Source organism: Sparus aurata, chromosome 19 (assembly GCF_900880675.1).
Source record: "Sparus aurata chromosome 19, fSpaAur1.1, whole genome shotgun sequence".
Lineage (NCBI taxonomy): Eukaryota > Metazoa > Chordata > Actinopteri > Spariformes > Sparidae > Sparus > Sparus aurata.
The window spans coordinates 15,812,380-15,828,022 of NC_044205.1; the positions used below are offsets into that span (position 1 = coordinate 15,812,380).

At 44.3% G+C, this 15,643-nt stretch overlaps 1 protein-coding gene across 3 annotated transcripts in view; it reads right to left on the reverse strand.

Annotated features, from left to right (window-relative positions):
* The window catches only part of neto1l (neuropilin (NRP) and tolloid (TLL)-like 1, like), a 75,635-nt gene extending 72,173 nt beyond the window's left edge, over positions 1-3,462 (reverse strand). The window contains exons 1-4 of one of the 3 annotated variants that reach the window (XM_030398707.1): positions 2,433-3,462; positions 1,601-1,657; positions 1,354-1,488; positions 656-904 (exon numbers count right to left, since the gene is read on the reverse strand). In XM_030398707.1, coding sequence (XP_030254567.1) covers positions 656-904; positions 1,354-1,488; positions 1,601-1,657; positions 2,433-2,460 — 469 coding nt within the window. In that variant the 5' untranslated portion in view covers positions 2,461-3,462. The remainder of the gene's footprint in view (positions 1-655; positions 905-1,353; positions 1,489-1,600; positions 1,658-2,432) is intronic. The other 2 variants (XM_030398706.1, XM_030398705.1) reach the window with 2 other exon arrangements.
* Between the last annotated feature and the right edge of the window lie 12,181 nt (positions 3,463-15,643).

The window sequence follows — 15,643 nt, forward strand, 5'->3', positions numbered from 1 at the left end:
ATCTCCAGCGGTAAAATATCCCTGAAGGTGCAGCGGATGTGGAGACAAATTGGCACGCTGCTCGTGTTTCCCTGGCACCGTGCCTTTCAAGCCTCGAACGCACTGAAAAAAGTTGACAGTGTTATTAAAACCAGTCAAGTGTAGGTGAAGGAATATTAAATCACGGCCGTGCCCTGATTCCTTGTCATCAATCCTCACGCCGCTCCAGTAATGGGATCCTCAACCAAAGACGAGGCAAATTAAGGAAGCCAGTGTTTTACACACAACCGTAATAGCCACGATTGTGTTCGACAATACCTATTAGTTTGCTGCCTCTTCCGGCCCACTGCAAACCGAGGAGCGGTGCTGCTGAACTGAAAGAAAAAAACCCTGACGCTGCTCCACATCACTCCAGATAGGGAAGAGAGAAAAAAAGAAATAACACAAGACTGTCCCAGCCAATGACAGCATATTGCCAATAGAAATGGTGAGTGTGTGCAGACAGACAATCAATAAAACTGCGAGAAGGCTCCCACACGGGCGAGTTCCCTGGATGATGTTTGTTATTCATTTGGAGCCTCGCTGTTTCGAGCTATGTAACACAGTTACTGGGGGGGGGGGACATGAATTGACAAGAGCAGGGGAAGGAAGGGAAAAACAACCAGGAGAACCGTACCTGCAGTGAAGTTGTAACTCGCCGAAAATCCCACCGCTTCCAGCTCGCCGTCCGTAACAAATTTTATCCACAGATATCGGCCGCTACTCCTGATATCGGGTGGGCTGTGCTGGCCACAGTAGCGTCCGAGTATTGGGGAGAAGCCAAACGGTCCATCCCGGACCTCGATGTTGTCAAATTTACATTCCCAAGAGGACTCGATTGAATAATTCTCCTCGAAGTGCAGATCGATACACTGCCTTGGGGGGGCTGGAAGACACAATGAAAATAATTACAACCTAGCACCAGGCAAGGGAGTGAGATATTAGTCATGCTTTTCCACTGACGAACGTTTCTGCTTGTTTCATTATCAGCACGCCCACGCGTTCAATACCCGACCCCGGCTGTTAGTCAGTTCATCTCTAAAACACCGGAGCTGTGATGGGCTCCAAGCTTCTGCACTCACATTGGCGATTCTTTTAACCTTATTATCTTCTCTGATCAATCACGACTCAGCTCTTCATTTGAAAAACAGCAGCCTGAAGTAGCCTCTCACTGTCTCTCACACGCCAATACATCTCATCAGCCCCCCCTTCCCACCCCTCTCCAGGATAACTCCAGGACTGCTCCAGCTCCAGAGAATAAATTGCCTGATCTCTTCGCCTTTTTTCTCACCGCCACCGCCGCCACGCCAAGTCACGCCTAAAGAGAATATTTACCTTCAAGGATGTAAACACACTCTGTGTCTGGGGGGTATTTGTTTGGGAAGTTAGGAGACGTGAAGAGCCCTCCTTCTGGTTCCTTCACCCACGTTCCACATTGACCTGCAGGCTTCACTCCAGAGTTGTTTTTCACTGAAACATGCGCAGCAAAAAAGAAAGATAAACGTGAGGGATTAGAACTTTGGAACAGGGGATAGGCGTTTAGAGAGTCGAAGATGCACGGCTGCGGGCGATGGAGATTTACCTGCTGTATCCTTCCTCGTTGCCCCAGACAACCCAAGTATGAGAAGACTTGCAACAACTGTAAAACACAACAAAAAAAAAACATTTTTGATGATGTGTTTTTTTTCCCTGTTATTGTCTGTGGTTTGTGCACGGCTTGATTTCAGCAGGGGGAGGGTTGAGTCAGAATTCCAGTTTTTTTGGATTTCATGTCCTGTACACCAACGCTATGCTAATGCTAAAGCTGTCCAGAAAACAGCACACAATACCTAAATTAGTCACAACAAAGGGCAATTTCTTTTAACAGATTATCAACAATGGGGATCTATATTATCTGTAACATAAAGAGTAAAAGCCTTTGCAGTGCTTACAGACTCAAAAAAAAAGCTCAGAGCATCACCTGCCCGCCTGAATTGTAACTTTTTGCACACCTATGACCTTCATCCGCAATAAGCCTGCACCAGACTCTGTTTAAAAAAACTGTGTTTTTAAGAACGTCTGGAGAAAAATGCATAAAAATGATCCAAAACGATAACCGAGATATTTCCATCCCGAGTTCATACAAAGCAGTTGGATGACTGAGTATTTTCTCCAATAAAAAAATTTAAAAATTACATAATTTTTAAAAATTCAAGAACTTTCAGTGTGACCTTCAACAGTGAGTTTACAGGTTGCAGGATGCAGCATGTCTGTGCTGTGTGACACCTCCTGGTAGTTGTGCTCACGCCAGGAAATCACTATTCTGTTTTTCTGCTCTCAGTTCTGATCTGTTGCTCTCATATTCAAGGATCACTATACTTTTTTTTTTTTTTTTTTTTCGTGCGAGCTCGGAGGAGCGGTGATGATGATCTTACCGTGATGGAAGCTGTGCCCATGTACCATGTCTGTTCCTTTCACAAACGGCTTCAGGCTCAACTAATTCCATTTAGATCGTGGAATACTTGAAGAAGAGAAAAAAAAAAGAAAAAAAAACAAGGTATGTGAGGAGGAGAGTTTTCACACCATGCGACGCAACCTCGCGTCAAACGACTTCCTTCCTCGTGAGAAATCTTAAACTGAGACTGGAAGGAGAAGAGAAGAAGAAGAAGAAAGAAAGAAAGAAAAAAAGGAAATCCGTGCAGATGTGTCACATCAACTAATCACCAGTTTCATATAAAACCAAAAACAGTTCTAAACACTCGCCCGATTTCCATCCAAGCGTTTCTAAAACCCTTTGGTGCCTTTGGTGCACTGAAAGGATTAATAGTCCCGTCATCAGCCCTCCACTAATCGCTCCACCTTTGCAGTCTTCTTTTTGGGAAATATCATGGACAGCCTTTTTTTTGTCCTCTTTTGATCCCTTTATCAGGAGAGGGGGTCCTTCAGGAGGAGCGGGGGAAACCGCGCAACACTCATCTCTGCAGCGTTTCTCACTCTCTTCTGGTGCGTAAAAATCCGCCGGAAAAAAAGACGTCCGAGACGAATCAAGTGGATTCTCGTTCGGCTTTCATCTGTCGCTTTCTTTATAAAAGAAAGGGAAAGAAAAGAACAAGAAAAGAAAGCGGTCAGTGTTGCTGCGAGCGCATCCCTCTTGCGTGTCCGTCTGCGTCTGTCTTGGCTTCTCTCAACTAGAGAGTCCCCGCAGCCAGCAGGAGTTAATGTATGATCTCTCCCTCCTCCTCCTCCTCGTCGTCCTCCTCTTCCTCCTCCTCCTCCCGCTCATTCAACACTACGGGCCGTCCAATCCTCACGCGCTTTTTGACGCACGCGTTTTGCAAAAACTTCTCCAGGATACGAATCCATCCCCAAACACACGTGAGCGCGCAATGTACAAAAGTAGAGAAGACAGAGCTGATGTTTGAACGTGGAGAGGCAATGAGATGAGCAGTGGCGCAAACAGAGCAATGAGGTGTCAGAGAGCGACTTCTACCAGCTTGATCTAACACAGAACAGCAGCAGCAGCAGCAGGAAGGGAATCGAACATGCGTCTTCAAAACCACATAAAAACTGCTTATTATGTGTACAAGTACAACATGGCAACAGGACTCTCCAAAAAAGGAATAGAGAGTAGAGAAGTAGGCGGAGAAGCTGCATTCAAGTGTCCGAAAAAAAACCCACCCAAACTCTACTTTTTCCTGATATGTGAGTGTCAGGGTGTGTGTGTGTGTGTGTGTGTGTGTGTGTGTGTGTAGTCGCCCTCACACACCTGATGACAAAGCTGATCAGAGGGTTCCCAGGGACAAGTCAGGGGCTCGGGCTCCCAAAAATAGTCTTGGCACCCAGCAGACAATATCCATCTTCACATACTCCTGCTGCAGAGCAGAGGCAAATCTTGGACTGGCTCCACTCCCCCCTCTGTATGTATGTTGATGTCACCGGTTAGCGTTCGGATTGGCTTAAAAACACACCGTTAATGAACCGCCTTGGTAGTGGATGCTGTTATGCCCATGACGGACTTGAGTACAGTGACTTTGTCTGCTCTCTCTCCCCCCTCTCTTGAGATTTCCGAGATAAAGACTTGCTATCGTCTCCAACGTCCTCCTCTTAATTACATCCTGTCCCAGAGATTGGCCTCTTACTCGCCACTCCAAAAGTGGAGGGTTTTTATAGCAGGTAATGCGGGCGCCATGCTGACTCTGAGAATACATGTGGGAGTGGGGGAAATCTCGGAACTCTTTTCACCTAATAGGCTCCCGCTAATCTGTTATACAGAGTGATTTAATGGACTTGGGATTTGGACCCCCTCAACGCGAGATCTGGAGCTTAGCCAGTCATTTTCTTGCTACTTGCACAATCAAGTCCCATGAAGCTTGAAGCCTGCAGTGTGGCGAGGGCCCCCGCTCCGCCTTTCTCTCAAATTTCACAAACACAACAAAAGAAGACGGCCAGAAAGAATTTAAAATGTCAATTATTTTTCTTTCTGCAAAGTCAAAAGCCCATTATAGATCTTAAAGTCTGAGGGGGGGGATGTCGGTAATATCTGCGCCAAAAATACAATGCAGCGCTCGAAGCTCGTTATTGATTAACAGTGGTGCTGCTGCAGCAGCGGTGTCTGACAACTTTATAAGCATGGCACCACACGTTTCTGATGGGTAAACTCGGAGATAAAGCGGCAGAGCTATATGGGAATTATTCAAATGAGGCTTATCTGGTGCACTGTATGCAACAGTAGCCCTGGTGAATTTAACAGCAGCCTCCAGTTTTAGCTCTCCGGCAGGGGGGGGGGGGGGGGGGGGGGGGGGGGCGGTGGATTCATTCAAGAGCAGTCTCAAAGTCCGCCATTTTTTAAATTATGAAGTCTATCGTTTGGCTGGAGATAAGTGCTGTGCTGTGTCGGCCCCAAGCTAAAGTTGTAATTGTAATCAGTTTGGGGGAAATTGGACATCGAGGCCGGGGACAATACATATGTACAGCACGCAGACAGGTAAAGAAATCAGTATCTTACACATTTGCTGGCCTTCTTTGCTGTTTTATCTACAATAGACCTTATTGGCACGGCAGCCATTTTGTGTGGGAAGCTAAAAAAGGCTGCGAGTCGTGTCAACGCAGGTAATCTAACGAGTTGTCGTCGGTTCGAAAGCTTCCCAATTGATCAGCAGCTGGAAAGAACGTAAACAGTGACAATCTGGAGGCACATCTGGTCATATTTCAAGGTAAAGCAACTCATTTGTTAACGTGAGCAATCAGCTGCTTCCCAGCCAACATCACCGTTTGGTTACATCCTGCGCGTTTCACCTCTGGGTTTGGTCAAATGTTTCTAAGATGTGTTGAGAATTTTGAATCAATTGAACCCTTTCCTAATCGAATCATAGCTTATAAACGGTATCGTAGCAAACAGTAACATTAGCTAGAATTTGGTTGAATGCTAACATTAGCTGTTGTCTAATGGAAGCTGATCGGTTGTCATTGAAGCCATTGAAATATGGTCTGATGTCCCTCTGGATGAAACGTTCCATTGTCCTTTCAGTTGGTAATCATTCAGGAAACAGTGAAACCGGTCAGATGGCCTATGTTTATACAACTTGCACCCTAGAAATCAGCAGCAGGCCTACAATGTTTGAGCTGAGTTTGATTGTCAGAGGAAAAAGGACGACCATTAAATCACATTAATGCTCCAGGTCCAGCTTCAGTTTCCTTGCTATAGTCACCCTGGCTACTTTCCCAGAGGCTCATGAGCTTCACTTCCTGTAAAACATGCAGAACAACAGTCACAACAAGTACATCATCTTGTCGCATACACAAACCGGAGAGTTGCTCGCGATTGCATCCTGTTCGTTCGACTCAGACTTGACGGGTAAATTGGGCGTTCACCTTCTACTTAGTGTCATTCTAATGACACTGCCAGCACTGTCTCTTTTTGTCAGTCTAACAGGGGACAGCGCTAAAGCGGATAAACACTTAGGCTAATGCCTCCTGCCCAGTGGGACTCAAATTAACCTTATTAGTGATGCATTGAGCAGTTTGTTGGCCTAAAATAAACACAATTTATTTGTCATTCAAGGCGCCTTGTAGTTCATTAAGCAAGACCCAGTTACAAGAAAAGGGTCGCTCCGACCACGGGCACATTTTTGAGCTGCTCTTTATGCTACATTAGCTGTCTGGGTCTCTGGTGATTGACTGTCTTTATCCCGGCCCTGCACCTGGAGCCAGTGTGGAAATAATTCCATCAGATGATAGCCCCGGAAAACTACCTGTGGCTTCATTTCTGTCGAGGCGCCTTTGTTAGTCTGCAATACAGCATGCCATTTCAAGCCTGCGCTCACTCTCACTCTCGCTCTCTCTATTTAAAGTAGTAGCGCGTCTTATATTGTGCAAAAATGAGGGAAGGTGTGAAAAATCAGATGGACACACGGTTAAAGTGAACTGTATTTGACACAAAAACTACTCAGAGTAGGAAAAATAAGATGTATTTTTCCCCAGTGGTGCAACTGTTGTTTAGAGGAAAAACAGTAATATTGTGGAATGGCATTATGGTCAGGATGCAACTAATGATCACCGAATATTCTGCCAATGATTTTCTCAGTTAAATCAGTTGATTGTATGGTCTAAAAATGTAAGAAAATATCAAAAAAAGGAATAATCCCAGTTAAAGATATTGTGTGTAACATTTTTGTCTAAAAATGACAAAACCCATTTAATGGTTCAACAGGTGAGAATTGTCCACCTGTCATTCATACTCAATACAACAGGGGGCAGCGTATCAGGATTTAACACTCACTGCTGCTACCTAACTAGGTAGTTAGCTCGGTTAGCTGCGCAACACCAGTTTACACTGCTGGCACAGGATCTTTGGACCAACTCACTTCAGTAGATAGTACGTACACGCCGTAACATCAGAACTATTATTCCCATTCTGTTGCTAATGTTAAACATCAAACTTAACTTCAGAGACTGAGGAGAGAAGTCAGAGAACATGTGTATGTGTTTTATTCACATAATAACCTGAATAAAAGTTTCAAACATTACCTGGTCCGTGAAGATTATTGTCACATCAGGCAGATTTTCCTTGACAATGATAGTTGTACAACAGTGAAGGCAACAACTCCCACGATCCCTCGCTACTTCACAACGTCATCAAATTCAACTGTTTTCATTGTTTTAACTGAGAGACCCTGAGTGGCAGTACTTAGATGCTGTGTGTTTAATATTATGAAAGTGCTTCTTTTGTATAAAACCAATAAATAGCCCCATTTTAAAAGTTGGATCCTGTGAATTTTTGGCACCTCTTCTTAAAAAAAAAGACTTTAAACAGATTTGTCGATCGACTTTGATTGGATGACTCATTTTTTCAGTCTGTGAAGGTAAAGGTACATGCAAGTAATTGAGCAAAAGCTGCTGTTGTAACTGTGATGGTTAGAGCTGAAATGTTGATGTGACTGCATGAGGAGGCTGTTATGTCTGCACGCTGACTGTAGCGTGATGAAAGCTCAGGAGAGGCTTTCTGTCACTCGCCTCTTCATTATGTGTTCACACAGTCCGTGTGTGTCGTAGAACCTCTAGAAGGTCAAATGTGCTTTGTCACCTTTATCACATTTACAGCTGGAGGGCGAAATGAACAACATGACCTTCAGGTGATAAAATACTGTACATACTGCCATGGAGTCACTTAATACTGCATGGATGCACAGCAGAGCAGCCCGAGTATGGGCCTTTTTTAAGGTTCTGGGTTGTCAGACATTTTTATACCGGCTGTCAAAAATGTCTGCAAATTATTGCAGAGTTGGAACAAAACCCCAGACACCTGTGACTTCTATAAATCAGCCCCGTGTTGGTGACGCCGATGAAGCTGAAGTCATATTTTTTACGAGATAAACTCCAAATGTTTGATTCCAGCATACTTTCTTTTGAGGAATTCAAAGTCGCGAGTGCAAATTTCACTTTGAACTGCTCCACATTCATCTCTCTCATGTCTCTTCAATGCCGCAACTCATCTGTCAATCACTGTGGCTTTATCCATCCAGCAATTAATCTCAGCCCAAGAGGGGCAGCTGCACTGGCTATGAACCTAAACGTCTGCTGAATTGCTACGCCTGGTCTGCAGATTTCCGCTCTAGTTATCGTACGGAGAGGAGTTATGTGAAAGGGGCTATTTCTTTTAACACTTTTCAGCAGATCTTTTGTCTTGATGCTTCCCCTGGATGTCTTTCACTTCCACCCGTCCATATGATCCAGCATGATGGAAACAGTGACGTGCTGCTGCTTCACAGGTGTCCTGGATTTGGGCTAACATACCCTCTGTGTACGAAGCCCTGAGCTCCTGCGGTAAACTGAGCGTGTAATTCGTCATTTGACCTCATTAACCACTTGGTGGGGGGGGGGGGGTGCCACAGACACTCTGTGGGCCATAACACCCCCGATGGGAGGGCTGATGTCATACCGCCACTGACACACGCGCTTTTTTGGATTGAGGCTGGGGGAGCGAAGCCAGAATTATAGCTGACACTGATTCAGCCCTCTGGTTATTTATGGCATCTAGAGGCCACGGTTCAAATCAGATGCTTTTCAAAATAATAGCGCTGCTGATATGATGTGAATTTTAATTGCATTTATTAGAAAAGTCACTGCAACTGACAATTAGTCAAACCCCATCCCGAACAGTGGTTGTCTAATCATAGCTTAGCAATTGTAACCAAGCACAGCAGACCAGCCAAGCTTTCTCCACATGTGGAAATCAAGTCACACTGTATCTTTTTCCACAGACTATGGCTGGGGTGGGTGTTGTCTTTTAGTGTTCCTTGGTTCCTATCACTTGACTGATATCTTCTCCCTGGCTGTGCACGAACCATGCCAGTTTGTTATGTTTCCAGTCAGGATGTTTTCTATTGCTCCTCTGTAAAAGTTGATCACAACCTGGTTCCGGAATACAGCCTTTCTAAATTTCTGCGGAAGTAGAGCATTTTTCCTGCCTTTTTTAAACAAAGGTGGTGATGTGTGATGACCGTGATAGTTTCTCCGTGATGGTAATTCTAAGGAAACTGTTCACCTGCTCCACCTCAGCTCCACTGATTTAGACAAGGGTGTGTGTCTTTGCCTCCTTTTTTCTAAAATCACCAATCAGTGCTTTTGTTTTGCTGATTTTGAGCAGTAGATTACTCTCTTTGCACCACTCTGCAACATTGTGTATTCCCTCCCAATATGAATACTGTTATTTATATGCATACTATAAAGTCTTCCTAATGACTGGGAGTGCAGTCATGGGCAAATAGTGTGAACAGGAGGGGGCTGAGCACACAACCTTGGGGGGCTCCGGTGTTGGGCACTAAAGTAGAGGAGGTGCGACTGCCAATCTGAGCTCTCTCAGGTCTGTTTGTGAGGAAGTCCAATATCCAATTGCACAGTGTTGTACTCAAGCCCAGAGTGTGAAGTTTTCCAATCACCATCATGGGTGAGATTGTATCCAACGCTGAGCTGGACAGCATTAGGATGTAGATGTTCTAATTCTCCGGGTGTGTGAAGACTGAGTGGAGGGCAGTGGATATGGCATCCTCTGTGGATCCGTTGGTTCTAAACGAGTACTGGCGAGGGTCCAGGCTGTCAAGGGTTGTGTCTTTGATGCACCGGAGAACCAGAATCTCAAAGCACTTCATCAGGATGAGTGTGTCACAGGGTGGTATCATTAAGAGTAGACACAGCAGAATTTTTAGGTACAGGGACGATGAAGTCTGTCTTGAGGAAGGACGGAACAGAGATTTAAAAAATGTCAGTTATAACTTCAGGCAGATGACTTGCCCAAAAAAAGAGTACACTGCTAGGTATATTATTTGGCCCAGCAGCTTCATGTATGTATTTTATGAAGGGACAGCTTAACAGGTGTAGAAACATTAATTAAGAACAGAAGGGATTAGTGAAAGGTCAATTGCGAAAATGACCTCAACAAAAATTCAAGGGCACTGTTTATAAAAATAATGAAAAACAGGCGTATAATTTAATTCACACTTGCTCTGCACCTTCTGTGGAGGTGTAAAAACATTATCCATCCCCTGCCCTGCACTCGAGGCGCCCCACTGTAGCCTGGCAGGGATAGAGATCATTTCCACCAAAATGCCAGGTGGGCTGTGTGTAGTGGTGAGAGATGACCTTTTATATTGGCCCCGATGTTTGAAGAAGCAGCATGGCTGGTGAGATCCTCTCACCCTTAAACATCCCCCTCCGTTCTTCACTCTGTCTGTTACCTCCGAGTTTGTGCATGGTACATTTCATTCAGTTGAACTGCAGTAAGTGATGCTGCCTTTTGAAAATGTCACAGTGAAGCCTGCTTTGGGGAAATGAGTCAGGATCATACGGGAGATTTGGGTTGTGAGGACTAAAATGTGGAAATAAAAAATTGACTGTATCATACAAACTGCATTCTGTCACTTTCGTTAAGTTAGGTAACATAACTTGACTTTCCAACAAGAGCTTTTTCTCATCTCCCTGACAGGCACTTCTGGGCTAGAAGCTCTGCGATGTGAAATAGTCCTAACCTACCCATTGATGTGAAGTCGAGTCACTGATGTGTGACAAATTCAGTTTTCTGGGGCACAGGGCAGCAGTAAATGTCTACAATGGAAGACATGATTGTGTCTAAGCAAAAGAGCAAAGTTCTGTACAAACTTCATTGAAGTTTAATCTCAAGAGTTTGGCGCTTAGTTAGATAGCCATTTAGATAAAGTCGGAACAATCTTTGACACAAAATAGAAATGTGTGTACAATAGAGTTGGACCAGAACAATAAATAACAAACTGGGGACACAAGAATATTAAGTTTCACTGTTTCATTATGTATGCTCTACTTATTATACAGGTGTTGGATATTGTTGTCAGTGATCGTTTCAGCTAGCAGCGAGATAAAAAAAGATTTCCGTTCTTTGTTCAGAAAGCGCTGGCTGGCGTTAATGTGTTGCTTGCACAACGCGGGCATCTAAAAGCACACACAGCCGGGACAGTGTTGTGCCGCCGTCGTGTCTTTCAGTGCAGATAAATGAAGGCGGTGTAAAGGATGGTCTTTGTGGTGGCAGTATTCAACAGACCGATGGTGCGGAAGTAAAAAAAAAAGCATGAACATCATTTAGGTGCCGTTGTGTTACAATCGCCAGTGTAAAAAAGATACCACATCGATGTAATTTTTTAGGAGAGACAGCTGCATTCCCCATCTGTGAATTTGTGGCGTAAACAGTTTGGCAGATTTCAGAGCAAATGAGCTGAAAAACTTGATGTCTTCACGTGCATTTGTTTCCAACACAACGAAAAACAAAAGGACACGGTGGCATATGGATTCGTGGGTGTATCACAGGCCTGCCCAAATGTTGCAATATGGCAGTTCAATAATTCATCAAAGAGGGGGCTCGTGCCATATTGCCCTGATCTCTTACCATGTACACTTCATGAGATGCTGCGGATGATTCTTTCTGTCATCTGTCATCCGAATTAACCGATTTTTAATCCCGTTTTCTGTTCTATAGCACATATTTTGGTCTGGTATGTGAAATAGTTTTCATTATATATAAAAAAAAAACAAAAAAAACATTCATCTCACAAGACCAAATGGATGGCATATTGTCATAACGGGTAATGGTAAATTATTCTTCACGTCTGCCTCAAGGTCTTTCTCTGAATGAGACTATAGATCAGGTCTGTTTCATGCCTCTGCAACTCATATGAGTGTATGTCATTAATTATAATGAGTGAGAAAGGAGCTGGAGGCTTAGATTTGTGTACCCGTCAACATTTTAGTCCGCCGCCTTTAAAGACCTGCATAATGAAGATGTCATGTAAAAACATATATGTGTTTTATTCTTGGTGTAGATGGTTTTATGGTTCCACAGCAGCGTAGCAGCGCATTATCTGCATAATTTGTATGGGCAAGCTTCTTTGTCAACTTTATTGCATTCTTGCCATTAGGCCTGCTGGTGTTATCTCATCACTGCAGCTCTCGCACAAACGCTGGAGCACTAGACAGCAGAAGAGAGCGGAGAAAGATACTGTGGAGTGGGGAAAGTAGGGGAGAGGGTGTGTGGGGGAAGGGTAGAGAGGAGAGGAGAGGAGAGGAGAGGAGAGGAGAGGAGAGGAGATGATTAATGATGACTGTGGAGAAGATGGCCAAGGTGGTTAGCGAAATTAACAGAGGCTTAGCCAGCAGCAGACCACAGGGAGTAAGCCTAGGAGGTGCTTCACAGGCCCATACCAACTCAGATCCAACTTCTCTGTGTGTGAGTGTGTGTGTGTGTGTGTGTGTGTGTGTGTGTGTGTGTGTGTGTGTGTGTGTGTGTGTGTTCAGACCTCGTGGATGCAAATACAGACGTAAGTAAGATTTGCATATGGATGTAAGCATCCTCAAAGCTGGAATTTGGCTTGAATTCATTGTGAAGCAGAGGGAGACATAGGTGCTGCAGCGATCTGAAATATATACTCGATATATGTGCGTGCGTAAAAACAAGAGTTACCTGTGGTTTCGATATTGTAGCTAAGTAGCTAGCGCAGTGATTTAGTTGAAAACTCTTTGTTAAGCCATTCTAAACGTCTTTCAGCATTTGCTGAAAGAGTTACACAGCGTCATGCCTGATGGCGATCGTTCAGATTATAGTTATGTGGCAATTTCTGTGCTCCTTCTGAGGTTGGGTAGGCCATGTTGTTAAATTGCTTCGTCATTTGTCTGTTTTAAGTGTGTTTCTTGTTAATATTTCCAACTTTATTGCGCTATAGATCCGAGTCTGCATAGGGTGTTTTAATTTTCAAAACTACGACACAATGCCATTCTGCTGTCCGACTTTCTGGCTGCAGTCCACTTCCATCAAAAACAGACTCCGTGCGTGGTCTTCGCTTCTGGGACGCTGCTAAAAAGTGCCGTTTGAAGTGCTGTTATGTTACCATTATCACCTCAGGTATAAGCTTGTGAGCTGTACGCGCTGGCATTTGCAGCTTAAATTAAAGCAGGAAAATACAGTTTTATCCAGTCCTTACACTTAAGCTCCCGAATGTCTGAGGGCGTTTTCACACCTATAGTTTGTTTGCTCTGGTCCGAATCAGGGACCAACTTGTTACAACGTTGCATGTTGCCTCGAGTTTGGTTTGTGTTCACACGGTATTATTTACAAGTGGACCAAAATGTGTGATGCGCGAGGATACGCAGCAATCCAGTTAAATTTAGCACCGAGCAGACAGGAAGTTAAGCACCAAAACAACAATATGACATCCGGTTACTTTTCAAAATAAAACACTGCACACAAATCTCAAAAAGAGACAAACACCAGCTCTTCTACTAATCCTTCGGTCGGGAACACCTCCTTCTGTTGTTTTATAACACATACCTATAACTGTGGTCGCAAGTGATCATGTGATTATCGTGTCTACCGGACTGCGCCGTGGCGGACTCAAACCGCAACAGGTGGGGATTGCCTGACGGCGGAGCAAAACAGGATTGGAGCCGTAATGCAGCAGACACGTATCCAGTGGAAATTCAGGGTTAAGCACTGATGCTTCCTGCAGTGGGGTCGGATCGAGGTTGGATCATGTTCTCACCACAAACTAACTGTACCAGAGTTTGTTTGGAACCGGACCGAGACCACCTCTTCAACGAGGTCTCGGTACGGTTGTTTTGGTCCGCACCCGAGTGCCATTGGTGTGTTCACACCTTCCCAAACAAACTGCACCAAGGGGGTAAACGCTCCAGGATTCGATTCAACCGAACTAAACAAGGCAGGTGTGAAAACGCCCTGAGTCTAATGTAAAAACTGCACTGAACTTAGTTAAGTGTAGTCGCACCGGCGCTTCAAATCAATTGGAATAATCAACAAATTGGAATGGACAAACAAATCGATGAGGACAGAAATCCCTTTTTAGCCGCCCTCTGGAAAATCAATGATTTTAATTGTGCTGCGAGACACATAATTCTGGTGTTTTAATCAATCTTTTCAGCCCTCGACGAGAGCTCATCATGAAAGCAGCAGAAACCCCCCACGGACCGGGAGGAGGATAGTGCTGTGTCAGTAACAGATAAGATTTTTTTGCTCGCTAATAGAAGACATTAATTGCTCTGGGGCCACTCTGGTGTTCGAACAAAGCGTTTATGTTGTAAAACTCACACATCAGACGACTAATGAACATCTGAGCAGCTGAGTGGAAAACATTTGCGATTTGGTTTTAAATACCCTTTTTAACAAAATGCCACCACACCTCTCGGATACTCTAATAATAAATGCCTTTACCCTGAATATAACTGTAATGGATTTTTATTACGAATTGAAATACCCCTCGAGTCCCTGAAATGGCTCTGTGTGATTACAGTCCAGCGATACAAATCTGACCCGGGTGAAAGCTCTTCTGAAAAAAAAAAAAAAGGCAGCGTCGTTTCACTGACGGTTTATTTACATGCTAAACATTCAGGGGAATAAATGCGAGGAGATCCAAAACATGACTTATCTCATCCTCACTGATTATCATACTGCTCCAGGATTTCTTCTGCTTTGGATTTTTCAAAGTAGAATTCATTAACCCAATGCCCCAGTGCTGCCGGTAAAAGTGAATTTCAACACTCGCGAGGGCAATACAGCGCGCAGTATTTACTTCCCCAGTTTGATTTAAGAGTTAAGCCATAAATTAATGTGAAAGGTTATTTGTTAATTGCTGATTTGGGCTGACTGTTGCTGTTTTCCTGTCCTTCATATTGACAGCTCGGAGCCCAGGAGACGGCGGCGGCGGTTCCTCGCGCTGCTCGTCTGTAATGAATTGGTGTCACTTTATACTGAATGTTTCCAGTAGTTACTGAATGCTGATAGATAGGTCAAGCCACAGGCCTGCACTGGCCAGTGGGGACTCCCATTATCATTATTTGAAGCCATGCAGTCGGAGGGGTTCTAATTAAATGTTTTCGGCGCAGACAAACAACCTGTTTACTGCTTAATTCATCGCCGTCAGTGGTGCGGAGGTGGAACGAGCACGTAACGTTGTCAGCTGCCACTCTTGGCCCTGGCTGTTCACAGTCACCAGCTAAAGCACTGGCAGGCAGCAGGTACGCCAGGACACAATAGAACACGTGCAAACAGACAGGACTGCACAGGCACGCATTGTTGCAGCCCAGTTAGGACTGGAACAGTGCTGTACAATTTGTGAGATTTTACTTGTTTGCCCAAACAAGAAAATGAGCAGTGGCGGACTCGAGTATTCCACGGTCCACTGGAAGGGCACCCAAGAGGACACTTTTGTTGTTTTCAGAAAATAAAAGCCCACCAGTAAAAATGAGGTAAGCTCTAAAATGTTAATAGCTGGATGTTCACCATCAGTTCCAAAAGTAAAAATTGAGTTTTTAGTGCGGAATGTTTGGTTTTGTTAACTTTTTGGGGCCCTATATTGAATTCAGCCTTTAGTGCGAGGTGCTACCTATTTCCCTGTACAACCCCCAGTATGCCTCTAAAATAAGACGGAGAGTTTAGATGTTATATTAGATATTGGAGGTGCAGTTATAGGCTTACATCTAGCATCCTGACATATTAATTGGTGGTGCTCGCTGCGAGTTATACACATTGAGTAAGCGTGCTTCAGGGGAGGACGTTATTTCATATTCTGGTTAGAAGAATGCAGGATTTGTTGAGGTCACGGCTAGTTTTATCTGA